The sequence below is a fragment of the Bidens hawaiensis genome, unplaced genomic scaffold, assembly GCF_021521415.1.
Source record: "Bidens hawaiensis isolate Kalapana, Puna unplaced genomic scaffold, B.hawaiensis_p1.1 tig00023811_1, whole genome shotgun sequence".
In the NCBI taxonomy this organism is placed as follows: Eukaryota; Viridiplantae; Streptophyta; class Magnoliopsida; order Asterales; family Asteraceae; genus Bidens; species Bidens hawaiensis.
This window is the reverse complement of record NW_027493741.1, coordinates 281727-307924: the sequence shown is the minus strand read 5'-3', so window position 1 is coordinate 307924 and position 26198 is coordinate 281727. Positions and strand designations below refer to the sequence as shown.

Genomic DNA, 26198 nt, shown 5'->3' with positions numbered 1-26198 from the left:
CCGAAATTTTGTCCAGAGCCCATCACTAAGATCGACCACCCCTGACCCTCACTAAACTTCTCTCTCTCTCTCAGCACCCCCCCCCCCCTTCCCCCCTTTAAGGGCACTAGCTTTCAAAACTAGATAATGAGGTCGCAATCATACCCTCAATTCTTGATCAACTTTATCCCCTTTTCTTTCATCATCTTGTTGGGTACCATAAAAAGAACATGTCATATGGTTTGTGATTTGACTTCACTTCCTTTTTTTCTTTAACCCCTACAAGAATCTTGAAATTTTCTCCACCTAAAAATCGAACCTTTATTACTAATCTTTCCTCATCTTTCCTTTCAAGAAAAAACCACTTGTTCTCATAAACTTATAACCATTTCTAATGGAAATTGATTTAAACCATGCAAGTGGGAATCTTGATTTTCTTGAAAATGGTGTACAAGATTATTATTCATCTTCTTTACCTGCTTCCTCAAACTCCACCTTAAAATCATCAAAAGATTCAAAAGCTTCAATTTGCATGGAGCTTTGGCATGCTTGTGCTGGACCTTTAACCACTCTACCAAATAAAGAAAATGTGGTGGTTTATTTCTCACAAGGTCATTTGGAACAAATTGCTTCACAATCTTGTATTCAATTTTCACTTAATGAAATACATACTTTTGGTCTTGACCCTCAAATCTTTTGCAAAGTTGTTGATGTTCAATTGCTTGTAAGTTGTTCACTTTGACTTTTTGCTCATTGACTTTTGACTTTAGATGTTTGACAAAAGTCTTGAAACAGGCTAACAAGGAGAATGATGAGATTTATACAAAACTCACACTTTTACCATTACAAGAGGTATGTTTGGTTCATAATTTGTTTATTATAATTCTTCTTAATTTTAGTAAATTTTATTAAAATTTATTAAATTTAAGAAAATTTGGTTAAAGTATGCAATTTTCTGTCCTTACTAGTTAAATGCAAATTTTGTTATGTTTTTTGCATAAAAAGAGGATAAAGTTTTGATTTTTATGGAGATGATGATGTGCAGTGGGATGGAAAGAATTTAACTTTGGTTCACATTTTGTTTATAATTCTTCTTAATTTTTGTTAAATTTCATAAATTTGTATTTAAAGTATGCAAAAAATAAAATTTTCCTTTAATTGCTTTCTATTTGAGTGATTTCTTGAAAAGAAATGGAATAAAGTTTTAATTTTTATGGTGATGATGATGTGTAGTGAGATGGAAAGAATTTTACTTTGGTTCACATTTTCCTTATAATTCTTCCTAATTTTGTTAAATTTCAGAAATTTATATTTAAAGTATGCAAAAATTAAAAAAAAATCTTTAATTGCTTTTTGTTTGAGTAGTTTCTTGAAAAGAAATGGAGTAAAGTTTAAATTTTTTTTGGTGATGATGCAATTTATACAAAACTCAAACTTCTCCCATTACAAGAGGTATGTTTTGTTCACAATTTGTTTATTATAATTCTTCTTAATTTTATTAAATTGTAGAAGTTTTGATTTAAAGTATACAAAAAGCAGAATTTGTTTATTCTTGATTAATTTCTGTCTTTTACTAGCTCAATGCAATTTTTGTTATGTTTCTTGCATTAAAAGAGGATAAAGTTTTGATTTTAATTAAAATTATGCAAAAAAAAAATAATTGCTTTCTATTTGAGTAGTTTCTTGAAAAGAAATGGAATAAAGTTTTGATTTTTATGGTGATGATGATGTGTAGTGGAATGGTAAGAATTTGCAAGAAGGTGAAGAAGAAGGTGGTGATGTGGCACTCACAAAATCAACTCCTCAAATGTTCTGCAAAACCTTAACTGCATCTGATACATCTACTCATGGTGGATTTTCTGTGCCTAGAAGAGCTGCTGAAGATTGTTTCCCACCTTTGGTATAATTTCTTTTTTATAATTTTAAAGATTTTTTTTATAACTAGTTTAATTTATTTTCAAAAGTTTTAATTTTTTTAACTGCATTATTTTTATTTTAGGATTATAAGCAGCAGAGGCCCAACCAAGAGTTAGTTGCAAAGGACCTTCATGGAGTTGAATGGAAATTTAGACACATTTATAGAGGTAATTAGTTTTGATATATATATAATATATATATATATATATATATATATATATAAATTCTGTCATTTTTTTAGTGATTTTTAGTAACAATTTCGACCGGTTTCTTATGAACGAGTTTGTTCGTGCCATGTAGGCCGTTCAGGTAAAAATGGTTAAAAATAGTGCACATGTCGAAAGTCACACGAGAAATATATTTAACGTGTAGCGTATTATAAAGCGTAGGTTATATTTAATTTTTAAAATTAAACAACTTTTGTAAACTTATCTGACACACTAATTCTACATAAAAATGTAATAATTTGAAAGAAAAAAAAAATATATTTTTGGACAAAATTACTCATTTTGTCTCGGACCCGGGTCACTCTTTACCCAACCATACTCATTTTCCATCATTAGTTAATAACATAACTTGTATTTTGAGAATCGGGTGATGTTTTTCAGGTCAGCCGAGGCGACATTTGCTTACCACCGGATGGTGCATATTTGTAAGCCAAAAGAATCTTGTTTCTGGTGATGCAGTTCTCTTTCTAAGGTATCATTATACAGTTCAATATAATTATATACATTTTTCCAAGTAAATTAAAGAAGCACACACAAAAATGCATATATAGCTGCAATTTTATACCGGAACCAATATTATATTGATAGTTGTGAGAACCGTATAAACTCATAATATATGTTTATATGTTTATAGACATATAAACCCCAAGAGAAACAAGATTCCATTTAGAGGCAATTACACAATATATATATATATAAGGATCCTAAGAGAACCAATTATAAATTGAGAACTTTAAGAAGCATTTTGGACCACTAAAAAAATTTCTAAAAAAATTATAAAACAAAAAAAAACCAAAAATTTTTAAAAAGTATAAAAACCAAAATTCTTATATTTCATTCCGGTTTCATATTGAAAAAAACACTTTGTATTATACACATGTGTATAATTTCATTTAATCTCTAGTTACGTAATGTACACGTATGTACGTTATCATTTACCTTAAATTGTACGTATGTGTATAAAAACATGTATGTACATACATGTACATATTATACATATATGTATAATTTAGCTAAACCGAGACGTTTTTTTTATGAAACCAGGATGATAAATAAGAATTTTGATTTTTTTTTTACTTTTTTTCATTTTTGCGTTTTTTTGTTTTATGATTTTTTTTTGGGTTTTTTGTGGTCCAAAATGGTTCTGAAGAGGTAGGTCCCAGCAGAGCCCAGTTGGACCCGCAAGACTCACCTTGAAGAGGGACGTCTGCGCAGAAACCAACTGGATCCGCAGGACCCACCATGCTCAGAGACGTGACGTCCTTACGCGCAGTACGCAAGCTGTTCCCGCAGGAAATGCCTCCCAATGGTGAAGGACTCCGCCTGTTCCCGCAGCTTCGGATACAAGCCATCAGGGAAGGCCACCCGCGCAGCAAGGCTACACGCACAAGGCACTTAGCTCTCAATCACTCAGTGTCACCTGAAGGAATGAGCAAAGCCGGGAACAATCCCGCACAAGGGCGGGAGGGGGAATACTCCCGCCCAAATAAGCCAGTCCGTACGATACGGGAAGATCTTCTGTATTGTACCTGACGAGGCATGGGCAAAAGATCTGACTAAAGATACGACAGCTTATTGACAACAGTATGGCGAGCATCATGCTCCTGTACTGTATGTCACTATTAGCCGCTGCCTACTCACCAACTACTGCCATACCACGTGCATAGCCGGCAGTTGGTGGAAAAGGAATAGTACACAGCAGGCCTGGTCACTATCAGCCGCTGCCTACCCACCAACTACCAGCAGGGCACGTGCGTAGGCCACTGTTGGTAGAACAGGAATACTATTGCAGCCGGCCACACCTCCTTGGAAACCTACCTTCGGCTATAAATACCACAAATGGTATGACCATCTCATCTTATCATATCTTAACATATCTTATCATATTATACCTGATATCTGCTCTAGCAATCTCTTAATATACATTTATATTTAAAGAGCAATCTAGTCTGATTCTCACGCCGGAGGGTGGTCACAAGGAGGAACCCCCCCTTCTCAGTGACAAGCTCACGGTGTCTGTTTTGCAGGTTATCAGAAGAACCATCTTTACCGGGTCTAACCCCTCGTGGGAAACATCTATCTAACCCCCAGGTTACCCGTAATCTGCCCGGGGTCCGGTTAGTGTTTCTTCATTGGCGCCATCCGTGCATAAAAGCAAGAACTTCATTTTTCTCCAGTTTTTTCAAACTTCTGGAAAGATGGTTAAAGAAACTCCGGTAACCACAACCCCAGCTACTGGGGGGAATACCGGCTACACAGTTTTTACAAACACTACCCCGGTTACCCAAGCCGGGGCAAGTGAAGTAAATTTTACGAACACTACCCCAGTTACCCAAGCTGGGGCAAGTGCAGTAAATAATCGCTCACTGGGATTCACCGATACCCAGTTAGAGAAACGAACAAGACTCCCCCGCCAAACACTCGATGAAGTTAAGGCATGGGCAGAGGCACGTCAAAAGGAATTCCAAGCTGAGTTGGACGAACGCTTGCGTTCCGTCCAACAGGCTGACGAATTCGAAGAATACTTGGACGACTCGGAGGAATCCGACTCCGACGCGAACCCTCGCCATAGGGCAAAAGGGAAGCGTAAGGAAACGGACTCCCAACCGAGAAGGCATTTTGGAGAAGCCTTCAAACCAAAAAACACAGGTTGAAGTCCACGTGACTTCTCCAAAACATTCAGACCAACTGTGGCAAATGCGGGAACGTCCAAATTTGCAAGGGACATTGCAGAAGCAATCGCCCCAAAAAGTGCCAAACAGATGTCCAACATCGGCACTTATGATGGTATATCTGATCCAGACGATCATTTGAACAGATTCATAGCGGGGGCAACCGTCAGCAATTGGACGGAACCCACGTGGTGTTACATGTTCCAAATGACGCTTGTTGGGCCAGCTAGAGCGTGGTTCGATCGTCTACCGGTCAACCACATCTACGACTGGGCTGACTTCCAACAGAAGTTTAGCCAACACTTCAGCCAACAACGAAAGTATACCGAGGAGCAATGGACAATCCTCAAGTGCATTCGAGAAAAAGATGAATCTTTGCTAGACTTCATCACTCGCTTCAACTCGAAGAAGCTAAGTCTGGGTAACATTAGCGAAGATCTTGTTCGCGCTGCTTTTATTCAGGGCGCGAACGACCCAGAGCTCATCCGCACCTTAACGGGTAAAGATGGCATGCCATCCACATGGGATGCCATCATGACAGCAGCTAAACGCTTTGCGGAAACGGAGAAGCAACTGGGTAGAGATCTCCCACAGAGCACAAACCTCTACACCCAGAAACAAGAGAAGACAACGTCCTTACCGCCCGATTAAACAAAAAGCGGAAGCTAGGCATTTGGCAGTCAAGGGTAAACTTTGACACCTCATCCGGCTTGCAACATCGGTTAGGCGGAAGGGGTAACGTACAGTCGAACCAGAACTCCAGATGGACGCCGCTCACCAAAAGCGTCACCGAGATATTCGCCACTGAGGAGCTCCCATGGCCAAAGCCTCCAATAATCCGACATCGTCCCAATGCCGATCGGAGCAAATACTGTGACTTTCACAGGACAAAAGGCCACAACACTGAAGAATGCACAGACGTAAAGGACATGGTCGAAGCATTTGTCAGAGATGGGACGCTCGCGCACCTCGTGGCGCAATGAACGCTAAGCAGGCTGATGCGTGTAGAACCCCAGCTGGGGAAAACACGAATAAAATTGCAGCTTCAATATGGAGACTACATGCTGCGTAAAGAACGAGATCCCGAACCAGGTATCGGCTCGATGGCACTCCCATCCCAACAACATGGAAGGGAGCTCAATTACACAGTTTGCATGTAGATCAATTCCAAATTTGTAAAGGCCAAGAGCCACTTCTAATGGAAATGATTCTCCTTAGAACATCGACGCTGATGATTTTACATTTATACTTTTAACTATCAACACTGATGCCGGTTTTCACCGCATACATAAGTGTGAAAGTCGTTGCATGGGGAAGGCGGCAAAACCCGCATAAACCCAAAAAACGGCAGACCTTCACGCAGGTCAGTTGAAGGGGAAAAGTTCAGTCATCCTACTAAATGAAAGTGCCGGTCTATCCGCATAAATCATGAGAGGAAACTGAACACTAACCTATTAACAACCGTGCGTCGAACGGTTAATTTATTCAACACGGATATGCCGGTTTTCACCGCATAAATACGTGGAAAGTCGTTGCGTGGGGAAGGCGGCAAAACCCGCATAAACCCAAAAAACGGCAAACCTTCACGCAGGTCAGTTGAAGGGGAAAAGTTCAGTCCCACTAAATGAAAGTGCCGGTCTATCCGCATGAATCATGAGAGGAAACTGAACACTAACCTATTAACAACCGCGCGTCGAACGGTTACTCAAAACAGAGAATTTCTAACAAAAGGATGAGGAAAACCTACACGCAGGTCAGATATAGGTAAAGTTTAGCCATCCTACTAAGTGCAAGTGACGGTCCTACCCGCACAATCACGAAAGAGGAAGCAAAACTTCACACCTATTATCTACCACGTTCAAAGGTTAACTTATCCTCAGAAAAGATGAGGAAAACCTACACGCAGGTCAGATGTAGGTAAAGTTTAACCATCCTACTAAGTGCAAGTGACGGTCCTACCCGCACAATCACGAAAGAGGAAGCAAAACTTCAACCTATTATCTACCACGTTCAAAGGTTAACTTATTCTACACTTGGAAAATTGCTAATTTAAACTAAAGTATGCAAGTCATATAACGTTTATAAAGCAAGGAATCCAGTGAAAGTAGCGGTCTTACCCGCAAAAAGATTTATATTTCACAATGATTCATTACAAGAATGGCCGGGTAACTACCCGCCTACAAGAAAATAAATCTATACAAGCTAAATCTATCCTAGCAGTGGGAAGGGATCTTCAGGATCAGGCTTCAGGGCCACTTCCACTTGGACCAGCACCATCAGTAGATCGTGGCAGTTCAAGGAAAGCTTTAAGGATAGCTAACCCATCATCAGCAGCAGCAACTTGATTCACCTTCTCCACCACCGGATGCGGGAATGCGGCGTACTGATTCACTGCTTGGTCGTAAACAGCTTCAGTATCAACATTGTACAAAGGGAAGTTGGAAGGCGGGATGCCTTTCTCAACGAACCCTAGACCAAGCAGGAAGCCGGCCTTTTCCCCATCCTCGTGAGAAGCGTTGAGGGCTGCGCTCATAGCATCGTCATAAGACGTCTCTGAGAAGACCCGATGCACAACCTACAAGAAAATATACAAGTATCAAAACCTTTTCTATCTACAAAGAAAAGCGTAAAGAAATGAAAAGCATACCTGAGACAACGCTTCTCGAAGAAGCCATTCCTTGGCAACCAGAGCTTCTTGGAGGGCAGCTTGAGCTTCGTTACGGGCGCGTTCGGCTTCACTCTTGTTGAGGTTGGCAAGCAACACTTCTTTAGCCGCAGCCTCTTCGACGCCCTTTAGCTTCCGCTCAGTATGGTCAAGCACCCCCCTCTGGTCCAAGATCTCCTGGAGCTTTTTGACGTCTTCCATCGCCAAGGCATCATGAGCCTGCTGGAGAGCCTCTAATTTGGCTTTAAGCTTTTCATTCTCCACGCGTAGAGGCTCAGCAACAGCTTCAGCCTTGGTGGCCCTCTCGGTTGCGTTCCTTGCAGTTTCCTTAGCCAGCCGAAGCTGTTCATTAACAGCTTGGGCAGCCTTGGAACGAGCCTCGAGCCGGGCCTGAACTTCAACCTCGAGGGCCTTGAAGGCCTTCTCCTTTTCCGCAGCAGCTGCGGCAAGCCTTTGGTTCTCCTCCCGGACAGCCCGCGCCTGAGCTACTTCTTTAATGCGAGCTGCTTTTAACTTGTCGTTTTCACGACAAAGCAGCTCGACGCTCGGCTGCATCCGGGCCAGGAGAACCCGAAGCTCATTGGTTAGCCTACCCTCCTGGTAGCTAGCCATGGCTTCCCCCAACGCACCACTGGGAGCAGCGTGACGAGCCCACTCCACGCACTCCACAGGGGTGCGAAGGGTTGTTCCTCGGCGAATGTTCCATCGTGGAACATACACTTCATTGGAAACCGACACTGCAAAAAACATAAAGCAGTTAGGAAAAGATGATAAAAAAAAAAATAATAATAATATATATAAAATGGGCCAAAAGAACCCTACGCACCTGTAGGGTCAATAACAGGCCGATAGCTGCCAAACCCATCACCTGAACCCAACGGAAATCCATCCAAGAGGTCAGGCAGATGGGAAGGAGGCAGAGGTTGGCGATAAGCCCCATGCATACCTGAAGGTTCGGCCGTCGTTGCCGATGACGGAGGCATGGTAGAAGCCGCCGCGGTCGCCGCCGCGGAATCCGCAGCAAATGTAACCGCCGGCTCGGTGAAAGATGCGGTAAAAATAGCACTCACAGCCGGCGGTGACGTCATCACAGCTGGAACAGTCGGCTCAATGGAGTGAGCAACTGAACCAGCGGAAGCAGGCGCAGGCGCCTGGGTCGTCGCCTCAGGTAGGCTGACCAGGCCTACCGTCATGGGCGGAGGGATACTCTGCGCTCCACCCTGGAATGCGTCAACATCCACGCCTGCACAGAGAAGATAAGTGTTAATGATATTAAGCTATGAAGTTAAAGAAAGGAAGTTTGTACTTACGGGTTTTCTTGAGCCTGAAAGTGCGGACGGGCGGGGATGAACCCGATGGAGCCGGCCTCTTCACGCCGGTCACCGTTGTCATCCTTGGCTCTCCGGAGGTGACAATCGTCGCAGCCTCCGGAGCGGCGGTCTTATCACCACCGGGATTCCCCGCCACCTCTTCGCTCTCGGTCTCCGAATCAGACCGAGGCGCCGGATCGGCAGTGGAGACCTTCTCCTTCCCCTTCCCGCCGGCAGCCTTTTTCTTCCGCACCAACGGAGGACCATATGCGGATTCCTCATCAGAACATACGATTAGAGGAATTCCAGCAGTGGTTTCAACATTGAGGGGTCGAGGGTCGAATAGCGCCTTACCTGGCCGCCTGGCGCTAAGGATCTCGTGGCCTAGCGCATAGACCTCCACGAACCGATCCGCCGTTTGTTCTAGGATGGGCAACTCGTTCTCGTCTAGAGCGCGAGTACCCATCCGAGCGGGACCGTCAGCCTCCCGCGGGTACATGAGCGACTGCAAGTCGTTCCCCTCTGAAATAAACAGGAAAGAAGTTAGAAGAAATTCTAAATCAACAAAAGGAAACATAGCATACCGTAAGGAACAGAGTTCGAACCGTATTCAAGGACGATTGGGATTTTATGCGCATCCGCATCCTTCCACACCCGGCTCATCCCCAGCATCACCATCCCGGACTCCGCAAACCGGTAAACCGGAGATTGGACTCGGGATATCTTCGCAAACCATTCCGCCTCCTGGTAGTTGGAGGCGTGAAGGCTGGGAAGTGCTTGCCCATTCTTGAATTTCATGGCAAGGGGGATGGCGCGAGCGGAGATGTAGAAGAACTCCCGCTTCCACGAGCGAAGACTGCGCTCGGTTGCGCAAATCTTCAAACCCTTAATCCGGGTTATCAGAGTATACCACCCCTGGATGCACCTCCAAGAGTAGAAGGTCATCAGGCGGTCGACATAGGGCTCAATGCCCAGAATCCGGCACACCCACTCGAAGTGGCGAACCTTGGCAATCGCCATCGGATGCACCTCGGTCAGGTGCACACCGTGCCTCTCAAGGGCACGGTAAACAAACTTTGTCAATGGGAACCTAAGATTCCCATAAACAAAGAATGCAGCATATACCCCGATCTTGCCTCTGGGGGCATCGTACACCGTCTGATGGGGTTCAGGAAACTCAGGCTCGAGAGACTCGAGCATGAACTTCCTGACGACGTACTGATACAGATCGACAGGCAGAGCACACTGGCACTCGCCAGCAGTACTCTTGTCATCGGCTGCAGACTCGAGATCACGTGAAGACATCTTGCAGATGAAAGAAGAAAACGATTTCAAGGGAATGCTCGACTGAAAAGATGAGTATTCGCCGGAAATCGTTTTGAAGATGAAGAGAAGAGTGAAAGTGTGGATTACAAAGAACCCTCTCCCCCTTTATATACTAATCGCAATTAATGCGATGAATTTAATGCGGAAGAGAGAGAAATCAAAGGTGCAATGAAACTATGACACGTGGCAAAAAGCAAGCTGGCAACAGCTGTTGACAGGACGCGTACCATTAATTTCGCGGCCACGCGCCCGAAAAATCGTGACCACGCGCCTGAAAAAGCGTCTGGAATGACCATGTACTGTCACGTCACCATAACTTCCTGCACATCCTGACACAGTCAGAAGAAACCGTCGCACGACGTTTCAGAGGTTTGGACTGTTCTTATCCTTTCACCAACTCTTCGAATTTCAAAAAAATTCAAAAAGATTCAAAAGTAAGCGGGAAAATACCCCTTACCTTGGCAACCAAGTAACCGTAAGACGGATGCGGTACAGTGTTAAGGCAAAACCCTTCACATACCTAGCACCCGCAGGGAATTGAAGCCAAGTAACTTGGCAACCAAGTAACCGTAAGACGGATGCGGGTACAGTGTTAAGGCAAAACCCTTCACATACCTAGCACCCGCAGGGAATTGAAGCCAACAATACCTTGGCAACCAAGTAACTGTAAGACGGATGCGGGTACAGTGTTAAGGCAAAACCCTTCACATACCTAGCACCCGCAGGGAATTGAAGCCAAGTAACTTGGCAACCAAGTAACCGTAAGACGGATGCGGGTACAGTGTAAAGGCAAAACCCTTCACATACCTAGCACCCGCAGGGAATTGAAGCCAAGAATACCTCGGCAACCAAGTAACGATAAGACGGGTGCGGGTACAGTGTAAAGGCAAAACCCTTCACATACCTAGCACCCGCAGGGAATTGACGCCAGGAATACCTTGGAAGTAAAGTAACCGTAAGACGAGCGCGGGTACAGTGTTAAGGCAAAACCCTTCACATACCTAGCGCTCCGCAGGGAATTGAAACCAAGAAGGATCTTCTGGGCAATGCTGGCGGAAACGGAAATAACATCCCCGCATAGCGGGAACGTCGAGAAATACATTGTTTGAAGCTCCAGGATGGAATTGGTGGTTTTAACATAATTGATCACTATGTTCAAAACTACCAAAACCTCATGGAGAATCCACACAAGTGGGACTCAACGCTCCTGACTTGCGAGGAGGTTACAGACCTACCCGCATCATACCCAAAGATCAAGCAGGAAAGTCGGGAATTTCTGCAAGTGACAAGGACTTCCGCGGGAAGAATCCCCATGGAAAACCTTAAAAACCCCTTTTCAAAACCCTTTGCTTAAGTCCAAAAGTTCACCTCACTTTATTAAACACTCATGAGAAGAACATTGGACTGGGGGGACTTGAAGAGGTAGGTCCCAGCAGAGCCCAGTTGGACCCGCAAGACTCACCTTGAAGAGGGACGTCTGCGCAGAAACCAACTGGATCCGCAGGACCCACCATGCTCAGAGACGTGACGTCCTTACGCGCAGTACGCAAGCTGTTCCCGCAGGAAATGCCTCCCAATGGTGAAGGACTCCGCCTGTTCCCGCAGCTTCGGATACAAGCCATCAGGGAAGGCCACCCTCGCAGCAAGGCTACACGCACAAGGCACTTAGCTCTCAATCACTCAGTGTCACCTGAAGGAATGAGCAAAGCCGGGAACAATCCCGCACAAGGGCGGGAGGGGGAATACTCCCGCCCAAATAAGCCAGTCCGTACGATACGGGAAGATCTTCTGTACTGTACCTGACGAGGTATGGGCAAAAGATCTGACTAAAGATACGACAGCTTATTGACAACAGTATGGCGAGCAACATGCTCCTGTACTGTATGTCACTATTAGCCGCTGCCTACTCATACCACGTGCATAGCCGGCAGTTGGTGGAAAAGGAATAGTACACAGCAGGCCTGGTCACTATCAGCCGCTGCCTACCCACCAACTACCAGCAGGGCACGTGCGTAGGCCACTGTTGGTAGAACAGGAATACTATTGCAGCCGGCCACACCTCCTTGGAAACCTACCTTCGGCTATAAATACCACAAATGGTATGACCATCTCATCTTATCATATCTTAACATATCTTATCATATTATACCTGATATCTGCTCTAGCAATCTCTTAATATATATTTATATTTAAAGAGAAATCTAGTCTGATTCTCACGCCGGAGGGTGGTCACAAGGAGGAACCCCCCCCCCCTTCTCAGGGACAAGCTCACGGTGTCTGTTTTGCAGGTTATCAGAAGAACCATCTTTACCGGGTCTAACCCCTCGTGGGAAACATCTATCTAACCCCCAGGTTACCCGTAATCTGCCCGGGGTCCGGTTAGTGTTTCTTCAGGTTCTCACATGATCTTGATCCTATATATATATATATATATGTGCATTTTTATATTAGAACCAATATTATGTTGACAGTTGTGAGAACCACATAAGCACATACATATATGTTTATAGACATATAAACACCAAGAGAAACAATATATTATTTAGAAAGCCAATACCTTTTATGGATGGATTATTTGGTTAAAACTGAGATAGCAGAAGGAATAATTACAAAAAAATATTAAAAAAAACAAAAATGTATTGGGCTGGTAATGTGAATGCATACAACTATACAAGAACTGGAAGAGTATTCTTTTGGTCTGATAAAGGAAACAATGGAAGTGTTTGAAACACTTTAAGCATATTCTAAGGGAATGGTGCTCATTTTTTGTAGCAAGAAAATGAAGAAAGAATCATATCTTTTTTCTTTTACTTTTGCTTTAAACTTTCTCTTCGAAAGCGTTTATTATTGCGTTATATTTATTTATAGACATGACGATACTCGGTTATTAAATTAAATCGCTTGTAAACAAAAAGTTTAAAACATTTAGTAACATATAACCTTTAGTTTTATTAATTTTATATATTTTTTTTGGTTATTTTAGGGGTAAAGATGGTGAACTAAGGCTAGGCACTCGACGAGCCACTCGACCAAGAAATTTTCTTCCGAAGACAACTATGCCCGACTCGAAATCCTACTTGGACATTCTTGCCCCTGTAGCTAATGCAGTGTCTACCAACACCACCTTTGATGTTTTTTACAGTCCTAGGTAAAATCTCGGATCATTAAGGTGGTGTTTGGATGTGAGTTACTGAACCGGTTATATGATTATTAAAAAAAATTAAAATTATTATTTATCAGTTTAATAAAAAAATAATAAAAAACTTTGATAAATAATTTATGAAAGAGTGAACTGCGGTCTTCGTCCCTGTGGTTTGTCCAAATCTGCGGTTTTAGTCCAATAGTTTCAAACTTGTGATTTTCATCCATGCGGTTTCATTTCACCTGCAATTAAACCCGAATTCATTAACCTCCGCTAAGTCCGGTCGTTAAACTCATTAGCATACCCTTCACATGAGGAGCATTTTTGGCCATTTTCTCCCCAAATAAACCCCAGTCGTAATTCGCAAGCCCCTCGCACGTGAGGGGTTGTGGTGTATTTGAGGAAAAAAGGACAAAACTGCCCCTCAAGTGAAGGGTACGCTAATGGGTTTAACGACCAGACTCAACGGGGGTTAATGAATCCGGGTATAATAGCAAGTGAAATGAAACCACGGGGACGAAAATCGCAATCTGAAAATACTGGACTAAAACCACATATTTGGACAAACCACATTGACGAAAACAACAGTTTACTCTTTATGAAAAGTACTTATATATTCAGTAAAAAAATAGTAGTACACATCTAAATCAAACCCCTTTTGCTTATATATTTTATAACTGCAATGCAGGTCTAACCGGGCCGATTTTGTTGTTCCATATGCGAAATATATGAACTGCATTAGCAATATGATAACCATTGGAACAAGGTTCAAGATGAAGTTCAGTATGGATGAATCTCCTGAAAGAAGGTATCGTTCAGAGGTGGCGATTTCGACCCATTTACTTGTTAGTTGGTAGACTCGGGTTATAACTTTCTTTAACGGGTCAAATGGGTAAATTAGTAAAACCATCAAAATCAGTTTATTAAAAATATTTATTATTGAAATAATATAATTTGTTTAATGATATATTGTAACTGGTCAACCCGATGCATTTTGACCCGATACCCAACTTGCCTAGGCCGCTTATTTTGCAACCTCTAGTATCTAGAGGTGTGCATAAAACCGACTGGCCCATATGTTGGGTTTCAACGGTGGTTCGGAACGAAAACGGACAAACCATTTAGACCCGTTTTAGTTATTTATGTCGTTTCGATAATTATTAATCTATATTAATAATCAAGCTTATAAACGAAACAATAAAAGTTAATATATCGTTTCAATATTTATTAATCCATATTAATGAATCAAGGATTTGAACAAGTTATAAAAACGCAGTGGAAGTTAAACGATATAAAACGAACCATAACCGAAACCCAAAAACCCGAATCCGATTACAACAATACGAGTACTAATAAACGAGTAAATAAACAATCAACCATAGAAAAGGTAGTCGATATACCTCGGTTATACACAAACCGGGAAGACACCGAAGGTTAACGAGAGAGCTAGATGACACAATCAACAACCAAAAGAGGGTCCGGCGGCGGCGGCGTCTAGCGGCGGCGGCGGCGGAGCTCCGGCAAGTGGTGTGACAGCGGCTAACGGGTGACGGACAGTAGCAGACAGCAACCAATAGACCAGCAGCGCATCAACTACCAGCAGAATCAACATGGAACTTGTTCGCCGGAAAACCGAGGTCGCCGGAAAAGAAGTAGTTCGCCGGAAAATCGGGGTTTAATGATTTAACGACACCGGAGCTAGATTAGAGCTGCAATGTTGCTTGTGGTGATTGAAGGATGATAAGTGGTGGCTGTGTGATGTATGTGGTGGCCGAAAATTCCTCACCGGAAAACCGATTGGCCGGAAAACGGCGCCGGAGGAATAGTAGCAGCTAGGGTATTTGATATTCTTGATTTTTTTCTATAAATAGATAAGGGTATGTATTTATAGATAATTAGTTTAGGGTTTAACAATTAATCATCTTGGGCTTGAGCCCAATCAAACAAAGTCCAGTCCATAACCGTGTCTATATAATTATTTTATGTGTCGGGCCTACTTAACCTTTAAGTAGGCCATTATCTCGTTACCCTCGGTGTAACTCTATCCGGATCACGTTCGGGTCGGTCACGTTGACTTGACCCGAAACGTCCATAAAATCCAACAGTCTCCCACTTGGACGTATTTGGGTCAAGTATCACAACGATGACAGCCAGAGGCGTTCTAGCTACACATAGCTGTCCCCAACCGAATATGACAATTTTAAATCCATAACCAAAGTATCTTGGAATACCTTATTGCAAGATAATGAATTTATAGTAATCGTTGTCATCTACCCTTTCTGTATAAGACATTAATTGAACAGTGAGACATGGATCAAATCAATCTCATAAGGCGTTCAATTATTGTAATTCTCGATATAGAGTCAAAGTGGTCCAATCAAACACACAGTTAGTTTGGGTGAGGCCTCACACTTTACCAGTTTGAATCAACGAGGGCGCCAATATGTCTAACTGTTACATTTTAATGTAAGAGTACAGAATCTCATCTTGACTACATACAACTCCCACTGAACTCCAGAACATTCCCAATCAATGCCTTTATGGCTGGCAGTTACACAAAAGCGGTTGTCATGATCAAAGAATATCCCTCGGTAAACGAAAGTTCTAATATGTACTCAGGTCTAAGGATACTAAATGAGCATACTATTATCAAAACATCTTATGATCAAGATCCATGAAGATGATTTGATGCGAGTTACATCCAACGTCATTCATAATGAGGTCTGTGAGTTTGGAAGTCAACTACTTGAGTCCAAAGTCAAAATAGTCTTAATTCAGAATCGTTCCCACGGGTATGACCAACTACGGATAATTTAGAATACAATATTCATTGATTAAACGTATTAAAATGAACACAATTGTATCATTCAACCTTTGCATTTAACCATTAAATCAAAAGTGAACAGAAAGGTACAACTGATAAAACGTTCATACATCCAAATACTAAATCAAAATAAATCACTAGCAAGTCTAAGCCCGATAGCATCTCTATGCTAATCATGTTTGTCCTGAGTCATTGGCTTAGTGAACGGGTCGGCTAGATTTTGATCTGTGTCTACCTTGCTTATCACGATGTCACCTCGTTCCAATATTTCCCGAATAAGATGGAACTTCCTTAGAATGTGCTTGGTTCTGTGATGAGACCTTGGCTCTTTGGATTGAGCAATACCACCTGTGTTATCACAGAATATCTCGATTGGTTTGGGAATACTCGGAACCACATCGAGATCGGTGATGAATCTCTTCATCCAAGCAGCCTCCTTAGCAGCATCAGATGCGGCTATATATTCGGATTCGGTGGTAGAATCCGCTACTACACTCTGCTTGGAGCTCTTCCAATAAATAGCTCCTCCATTGAGAGTGAAAACGAAACCCGACTGTGAGCGAGAAGCATCTCGGTCAGTCTGGAAGCTAGCATAAGTGTAACACTTTACAGTGAGCTCCTCTTCCACTCCCCCAAACACCAAGAACATGTCTTTGGTCCTATTCAAGTACCTTAGAATGTTCTTCACAGCAGTCCAATGGGCAATGCCAGGACTCTGTTGAAAACGACTGGTCATGCTCAAGGCATACGAGACGTCAGGTCTAGTACATAACATAGCATACATGATAGAGCCAACCGCAGAAGCATATGGAATTGCTTGCATACGTTTAGATTCAATGTCCGTTGCCGGAGATTGCGATTTACTCAACATGGTTCCCTTAGTCATTGGAACAGCTCCTTTCTTAGAGTTTTCCATTAAGAAGCGTGCCATTACTTTGTCTATGTAAGTACTTTGACTAAGCCCTAGAATCCGCTTAGATCTATCTCTATAGATCTTTATTCCCAGAATATAAGCGGCTTCTCCAAGATCTTTCATTGCAAAACAAGATTCCAACCATTGCTTAACTTCCTTAAGCTTAGGAATGTTGTTTCCAATGATCAGTATGTCATCCACATACAAGATGAAGAATGATATAGTGCTCCCACTAGCCTTTCTGTAAACACAAGGTTCATCTTCGTTTTTGACAAAACCAAACTCTTTGATTTTCTCGTCAAAGTGAAGATTCCAGCTTTGAGATGCCTGCTTAAGTCCATAAATGGACTTGTTCAATTTGCAAACCTTATTAGGATATTTTGGATCGACAAAACCTTCAGGCTGAACCATATAGACATCTTCAGAAAGATGTCCATTAAGGAAAGCGGTTTTGACATCCATTTGCCATATCTCATAATCATAGTATGCAGCAATGGCAAGCAATATCCTAATTGACTTAGTCATAGCAACGGGCGAAAAAGTTTCATCATAGTCAACACCTTGAGTTTGAGTGAAACCTTTTGCCACTAGCCGTGCTTTGTAGGTTTGCACATTTCCATGCATGTCGGTTTTCTTCTTGAAAATCCATTTGCTCCCTACTGCCCGACAATCGGGGGGTAGCTCAACCAAGTTCCAAACTTGGTTATCATGCATGGACTGCATCTCAGCATTCATGGCATCTTGCCATTTCTTGGATTCCGGATCCAAGATAGCAGACTTGTAGTTAGTAGGCTCGTCCCCAGACTCGGCTACTAATAAGACTTCGGCACCATCGAGATGACATAAGTATCTAGAATTTGGTACGGGAGTCCTACTACTTCTGCGAACGCTTGTGTTCACGTCTGATGTATCAGCAACGCAACCTGTTGATCAGACTCTCCAACTACCTCAGCGGTTGATTGTGGTTCTTGAATTTCTTCAAGATCGACAATGTCACTTCTAGTTCCTTGACTAAGAAATTCTTCTTCAAGGAAGTAGCATTTCCTTCTGACAGAAATCGTATTTGTATCAGGATGAAAGAAGTAATAACCGCTCTTGTAATAGTATCCGACGAAAATAACTTTTTCGCCGCGGGGATCAAGTTTGTCGTCAGACTCACTTGTGATATAAGCATCACATCCCCATACCCTGAGATAAGACAATTTGGGTTTCTTTCCCTTATGCCATATCTCATATGGTGTTTTGTCTATCTTCTTAGTTGGAGCAAGATTGACAATGTGGGCGGCGGTCATAAGGGCGTAACCCCAAAAAGAGTGAGGCAAGTTAGTTCTACACATCATCGATCGAACCATGTTTAGCAAAGTTCGATTTCTCCTTTCGCTCACACCATTAAGTTGGGGTGTGCCAGGTGGAGTGAGCTGTGAAACAATTCCATGCTCTTTTAGATGAGTGATGAACTCTGTGCTGAGATACTCTCCACCTCGATCTGATCGAAGTATCTTAATGGTTTTATCAAGTTGTTTTTCCACTTCGCTTTGAAACTCTTTGAACTTTTCAAAAGTTTCGTGCTTGTGTTTCATAAGATACACATAAGCGTATCGACTATAATCGTCGATAAAAGAAATGAAGTATCTTTCATGGTTTCTAGTCATGGTTCTAAAAGGTCCACATACATCAGTGTGTATGAGTCCTAATAGATCACTTGCTCGTTCACTTTTATTAGTGGAGGAGTCTTTGGCGAGTTTGCCAGCTAAGCAAGATTCACAAGTGTTAAAAGAGTCTGGTCCTGTGTATTCAAGAATACCTTCGGATTGGAGTCTTTTAACTCTTGCCTTGCTTATGTGGCCAAGTCGGCAATGCCATAGAAAAGTATCGTTGACACTAGTCTTGATACGTTTTGAAAGATGATATACGTTATTGTCAGGTTGAACATCAATCTCATAAATACCATTTCGAGGTTTAGCCTCAAAATAAAAGATATCATTTAAGTAAGCAGAAATAGCCATGCCATTAAGAACATACTTAAATCCTTGTTCAAATAACAACGAAACTGAAATGATGTTTCTGGTCAAGCCAGGAGCATACAAACAATTATTTAAAGGAAAAACTAGGCCAGATGGACAAGTAAAATGAAATACTCCAGTTGCCAGAACTGGTACTCTCTTCCCATCTCCAACGATGAGTTCCATGCTGCCTTTATTCAGTTTCCTCCACTTCTCAGGCTCCTGCAACACATTAACGATGTGGTAACCACATCCGGTATCAAATACCCATGTGTTGCTAGAGACAGTGAAAAGTTCAATAACGTATATGGAAATACCTCCAGAAGAGCCTTCACCATTTGCTCTCTTCTTTCTGATCCCAGCAAGATGCTCGGGGCAGTTTCTCATCCAGTGCCCCATTTGGTTGCATTTGAAGCACTTGCGCTCCTCAAAGGGCGGCGGCTTTTTCTTTGCAACCACCTTGTTAGTGTTGGTGGCAACATGGGAAGCAACAGTAACTTTCTTCTTGCATTTTCCCTTAAAACCCCGATTCTTTGGTTTTGGCTTCTTGACACCAGCAGATCGAATCATCAGAACTTGATTGGTCCTAGAAAGAATGTTCATCTCAGCCGTCTTGAGCATGTTATGAAGCTCCAGCACTGTCTTCACCCAACCATTCATGTTGAAATTCATTACGAACTGGTCGTATGAGTTGGGGAGAGAGTTGAGAATGAAATCCGATGCCATCTCATCGGGCATGGGATAATCAAGTTTCTTGAGCTGATCGATGTGCCCCTTCATCTTTAGAACATGAGCACTGACGGGAGACCCCTCTGCCATCTTGCAACTGATGAGTTGTTTCATGGTGTCGAAACGTTCTTGACGGGCTTGTTTCTGGAACATGCCCTTGAGTTGCTCAAGCATCTCATAGGCACCAAAATCTTCCAAGCCTTTAGCAAGCTCAGAAGTCATGGTGGCTAGCATAATACAGGAGACCTCAGCCGAGTCATCCTTATGCTTGTCAAGAACTTTTCGTGCAGCGGCTGTGTTGTTTTCAAACTCGGTTGGAACAGGTCCATCGAGAACATACAGGCGCTTTGCCATGGTGAGAACAAGTCTTAAGTTGCGGTGCCATTCGATGAAGTTGGTACCATTCAGTTTATCCTTCTAAAGGATAGTCTTAAGGGCGTAGGGTGAAATTTCGTTTGACGACATCTGATTAATTAAGCAAAAGTAAATTTAATTAGTATTTTCGACGTTGTAGTCCTATTATTAATGACCTAATAACATTAATTAATTAGGAGTATGAGAGTCTGGCTTCCAGTTATTAAAGGCAGCTGTAGCACACAACATTAATAAGTGGTTAGGCAGACCGACAACGATTGTCAATTGTGAATAGAGCACAACTCTCGGTTATGAGGCCTATAGAGACAACGATTGTCTGTATAGATAGGTTTAGCCTCATCTTTGCCCACTTTAAGTCTCCAGACAGCTTTAGCACGTAACAGGAGAGTAAAGTAATAGTTGTCCTAGTACTGTGACGTGTGAAAGGGCCGGATGTGTCAACGAAGCGCTTTCACCTTGATGGGATAGGCTAGAAAACAAGTGCGGTGCTGTAGCTCCAAACACTCGAAATTTCGCAGTATGCCTCAAGTGTGACTTGTAGTAGGATTGGCATAAACTATTGGTTTTAAATTGGGATAAATTTTAAAATTACCAAATAGAGTAAAAGTCGAATTTTACTGTATTTATTATCGGGACGAATAGATGAACCCTTTCATCTCTCAAGACACTTAGTTTTAAATAACCTATTAAAACTAAGTTTGTAGCGATACGACTAACCAATTTTAAGTTATAATAACTTATTAGTTTTGGAAATCAAAACGCTTTTAATTTGCAAAACAAAATCGGTTAATAAAAATGTTTATTTTCCAATTTATTTGGTATTAGGTTGGTGATATTATAATCCTATTATAAACAATCCAAGCAACCACAAATAGCAAATAACAATAATATGTAAATCCTTATGGCCAAAAGGTGATCGGTCTCGCTAGAGCCAATTAGGGAGACCGATCGGGTCAAGGGGTTCACAACACAAACAACCACAAGGATGGACTTCTCCGTGCATCCCGTCGTCTTGTCCGAACTCCCACTAACTCCAAGATGTCCATGAGCTCGTCCTCGGTTATCTTCGCGTCTTCTTAATTACAAATTTATAAACTAACAATAATATGTCCTATTACAAATTTGAACCATCTTTATGGCCAAAAAGAAAACCGAAAATTAAATAATAACCTTTTTACAACTTTTGAACCAACCGTATGGCCAAAACAAGCTCAAACACCAAACACAACCAATCAATCACATAGGTCGGGGCCGGATTTACATATTCACAATAAACGAATTTCGGGTCGTTTTGACTTGGTCAAATAAAATAAACAAAACTTTGACCAATCCAAAATCACCCGAAAATAATTCTAGATCTATAAACTTTAAACGATTTAAAGTTTAAGATGTAGATCCAGTTTTAAACGAACCGGGATCGACTCGTACGTTGTAACCGCGGCTCTGATACCACTGTTGGGTTTCAACGGTGGTTCGGAACGAAAACAGACAAACCATTTAGACCCGTTTTAGTTATTTATGTCGTTTCGATAATTATTAATCTATATTAATAATCAAGCTTATAAACGAAACAATAAAAGTTAATATATCGTTTCAATATTTATTAATCCATATTAATGAATCAAGGATTTGAACAAGTTATAAAAACGCAGCGGAAGGTTAAACGATATAAAACGAACCATAACCGAAACCCAAAAACCCGAATCCGATTACAACAATACGAGTACTAATAAACGAGTAAATAAACAATCAACCATAGAAAAGGTAGTCGATATACCTCGGTTATATACAAACCGGGAAGAAACCGAAGGTTAACGAGAGAGCTAGATGACACAATCAACAACCAAAAGAGGGTCCGGCGGCGGCGGCGGCGGCGGCGGAGCTCCGGCAAGTGGTGTGACAGCGGCTAACGGGTGACGGACAGTAGCAGACAGCAACCAATAGACCAGCAGCGCATCAACTACCAGCAGAATCAACATGGAACTTGTTCGCCGGAAAACCGAGGTCGCCGGAGAAGAAGTAGTTCGCCGGAAAATCGGGGTTTAATGATTTAACGACACCGGAGCTAGATTACAGCTGCAATGTTGCTTGTGGTGATTGAAGGATGATAAGTGGTGGCTGTGTGATGTATGTGGTGGCCGGAAATTCCTCACCGGAAAACCGATTGGCCGGAAAACGGCGCCGGAGGAATAGTAGCAGCTAGGGTATTTGATATTCTTGATTTTTTTCTATAAATAGATAAGGGTATGTATTTATAGATAATTAGTTTAGGGTTTAACAATTAATCATCTTGGGCTTGAGCCCAATCAAACAAAGTCCAGTCCATAACCGTGTCTATATAATTATTTTATGTGTCGGGCCTACTTAACCTTTAAGTAGGCCATTATCTCGTTACCCTCGGTGTAACTCTATCCGGATCACATTCGAGTCAGTCACGTTGACTTGACCCGAAACGTCCATAAAATCCAACACCATAACTGTATTAACAGATATAACCAAGCCTAACCAAAACCCGATGGGCCGTTTAATATTTTTTGAAAAATGAAACTATTAGGACGGTTTTAGTTATTGATATTTATATAACCAACAAAACCGGCCTCGATCGAGTTTTAGTAAATCCACAGTTAACGTATAACCAAATGCTAAGTAATATTTACAAATATCAAATGCTTAATTTATTCAAGCCCATATGTGTAATAATAATTTATTTGGTGGTTAAAAAATTTCGAGCCCAAATTTTCAGGCCCGGTTACATTATGTGGGCCAATTTAGACAGGCCCAAACATTTCAAGACCAAACCTCGTTCAAAGTTAACCGACCCATAACCAAACTATAACCAAAATCGATAAGTTATGGTTATGGTTTTGGGCCAAAACCGACCCATACACACCCCTACGGTATCCTTGATACAAAGGTGACACCTTCATTTGTTTGTTGTCCATCAAATGAAAATCTTGATCATATTTTTGCAGGTTTAGAGGTGCTGTGATTGGTGTAAATGACATGGATCCTTACAAATGGCCTAAATCAAAATGGAGATGCCTAACTGTATACATTTTAATTTCATTAAATAATAATAATAATAATAATAATAAATAAAAAAATAAAATAAAACTTCTGTTACATTTTTGTTTGAACTTTATGTTTTGGTTTGTTTTAAACAGGTGAGATGGGATGAAGATATTGGTAATAATAATCATGAACGAATATCTCCATGGGAAGTCGATCTTTCGGGTCCTTCTATGCCGATTTTGAATATTCATTCTTCGCTAAGATATAAAAAACTGCGGGAAAATATTAATTCAACTCCATCTGAACACCATGTTGCTGGTATATAACTTTTAAAGAATAGAGATATAGACTTGGGCCATTTCGACTCGTTACCTATTATGTTACGGGCTGATTTCGTTTCTATCTCTAATGGGTCAAACTGGTTGAAAGTAGCCCAAGTCGTAGTTTTAATGCGTTCGATAAAACGTCCAAAAATTTTTTTTTTTTCGAAGAACTAGATTACTGTAGATATAAAATACAAAATCTTGAAGTTATATTTGACATAAGACCTTTGGAGAAAAAGAAGTTTGGGGTCAACCCGACCTGTTTTGACACAAATCCGTGTTGACCCGTAACCCAACCGACCCGTTTTACCACCTCAAGTTAGAATCTTGGAAATTTTCTTGTGACTTTAGTATTAAAGTTTTATTTTTTTTATTATTTGGCAGCATGGGGTGGATGTTTAGACTTTGAGGAGTCAATAAGATCCTCTAAGGTCTTGCAAGGTCAAGAAAATATAAGCGATAAAATGAGCAACCCGTTAAGCTTCGGGGTACAACCGTCAATGCACACGGGTTTTTCTCCGAATCAGATATTATTAACGGGAAAAAGTACAAACATTGTCGCCAACCCAAACCCGACCTTTTTGGGATCTAACACCACTAGATTCCCAAAGGTCTTGCAAGGTCAAGAAATTTGCTCGTTGAAATCGTTAACTAGGAAATCAAACGGGCCATGGGGCCCACCGAAAACGGATTTTAACATTCATCAAAGACCCAATAATCCGGGTTTTTATCCACTCGGTTCCGAAGGAGGTAGAAACTTTTGTTTCCCGAATCCGACCCCTATCGTCCCCACAATCGGATTCCCGACTACTCGGGCCGGTTTTGGACACGGGCTTACAAGGGATGGTAATGCTAATGGGCTAAAGCTACAGCTTCAGGCTCCCATTGACCTTAGGAAAACAACCGTTGACCCGAACCCGATCATAGAAGTCAATTCGGGTAGCGAAAAAGACGATGGTGGTGGCTCGGATAGCAATGCGAGTAGTTGTAAATTATTCGGTTTTCGTTTAAATGGAGCTTCTTTGTTAGCAGATACTCAAGCTCTAAGCAAAAGAAGTTGCACTAAAGTAAGATCATTTATATTACATATAATTAAACAACAACAGCAATAATAATAATATACTTGTTGTAAGGTTCACAAACAAGGAAATAAAGTCGGACGCGCAATCAATCTCACTACAATGTCAAGTTATCACGAGTTGATTAACGAGCTCGAGTCGCTATTTCAAATGGAAGGCGTGTTGACTAACCGTGACGGTGCGTGGCGGTTGCTGTACACCGATGAAGAAAACGATATCATGGTTGTTGGTGACGATCCGTGGGAGTAAGTCCTTATGCACATATTAGTTAGTACAACTTACAGGTGCACAAACCGGGTATTTTCAGGAACTGGAACCGGGTAGGAACGGGTTCCGGATATGGTCAGCAAAAGTCAAAACCGGGTTGGGTAGGAACCAGTTCCGGGTATAGTCGGTATTTGACCGGGTTTCGAGTAAGGTAGGGTCGGGTTTTGACCGGGTATTTCTGGTTCCGGGTACGGCTCCGGGGATAAATCCTTTACCAGGAGGTACCCGGTTTTTTTTCGGGTTTCGAGTAGGGTAGGGTCGGGTTTTGACTGGGTATTTCTGGTTCCGGGGAGAAATCCTTTACCAGGAGGTACCTGGGTTTTTTTCGGGTTTCGAGTAGGGTAGAGTCGGGTTTTGACCGGGTAATTCTGGTTTCGGGTACTACTCCAGGGAGAAATCCTTTACCAGGTAGTCCCCACAAGTCGGGTACGGGTAGGAACGGTTCCGGGTCGGGCCCGGAACCGGGTATTTTGTGCACCTCAAGTACAACTCTTGCATAGTTTGAATGACTTGTATTCATAATATTAATAATGCAGTGAGTTTGCAAGGATAGCTACAAAGATTCACATATACACCAAGGAAGAAGTGGAGAAACTAATGAGCGGCGGTGTGATTAGCGACGACACCAGTTGCCTGGAGGAAGCACCCGCCATGGTGGACACCGCTAAGTCTACACCGCCAGAATAACGCTCCGGCGACCGTATTATATGTTTATGCAATTGTTTTTAAGTTTTAGTGCATCAACTGGTATGACAAGTTGTAGTCTAATATCTTAATATTCAACTTTTGAATATTTCTAGTCCATTTACAAAATATGGCTTACTTGTGCTAAATTAGTTTTGTAGAGTGATTGATTCATTTGCACAAATACTTCGAGATCAAAGCAGCCCATGTGAGCACATGGTTAAATCTTCCAGCAATTTTCATTCTTGAACCTTTTTTTTTTCAATCGGAACTTAATTTCAAATAAAATGATCCAATTACAATAAAGAGACAGGTAAGCGAGCAACAACCTTGAACCGCTCATCTATAGCAAACAAACAAATGTTTTAAGTATAACATACAAAACAATATTTTTGATATCTATATCTATACTATATATAATATACCATCAAGTTAAGACGCTTTTTTAAGTAATTTACAACCTTTAATGCATTATGTACAACATTAACTAAGGACACAAAAATGTCATTCTAACATTAAATCTTAGGTGCATTTGCAATTTCTTCAAAATAATTACAAGTTCCATCCCTTAAAATTACAATTTTGGTCATTTGTCTTTTACTTATATATTATTTTATTTTCATTTTTAACCCAACTACCCCCACGATTTTTAATCGATCATAACTTTTTTGTACGTTAATATTTTTTAAAATAAATGGCATCATAAAAACGAGCATTTTATTATCTTTAATTTGAGTATGATATTTCTATA

The 26198-nt window shown here is 41.6% G+C and overlaps 1 protein-coding gene across 1 annotated transcript; it reads left to right on the top strand.

The window, feature by feature from the left end:
- The first annotated feature begins 325 nt into the window (after positions 1–325).
- Positions 326–25602, top strand: LOC143568112 (auxin response factor 4-like). The gene is made up of 12 exons (XM_077054347.1): positions 326–703; positions 775–831; positions 1715–1879; positions 1979–2063; positions 2505–2595; positions 13080–13244; positions 13927–14046; positions 23055–23130; positions 23247–23412; positions 23802–24484; positions 24551–24741; positions 25300–25602. The coding sequence occupies exons 1-12, from the start codon at positions 374–376 to the stop codon at positions 25448–25450; spliced, it is 2280 nt and encodes a 759-aa protein (XP_076910462.1). The 5' UTR covers positions 326–373; the 3' UTR covers positions 25451–25602.
- The last annotated feature ends 596 nt before the right edge of the window (positions 25603–26198 follow it).

Coding starts and splice junctions, on each gene's coding strand:
- LOC143568112 (XM_077054347.1), top strand. CDS start 374: ATGGAAATTGATTTAAACCATGCAAGTGGGAATCTTGATTTTCTTGAA. Junction 832..1,714: donor CACTTTTACCATTACAAGAG/GTATGTTTGGTT, acceptor GATGATGTGTAG/TGGAATGGTAAGAATTTGCA. Junction 24,485..24,550: donor GCAAAAGAAGTTGCACTAAA/GTAAGATCATTT, acceptor ACTTGTTGTAAG/GTTCACAAACAAGGAAATAA.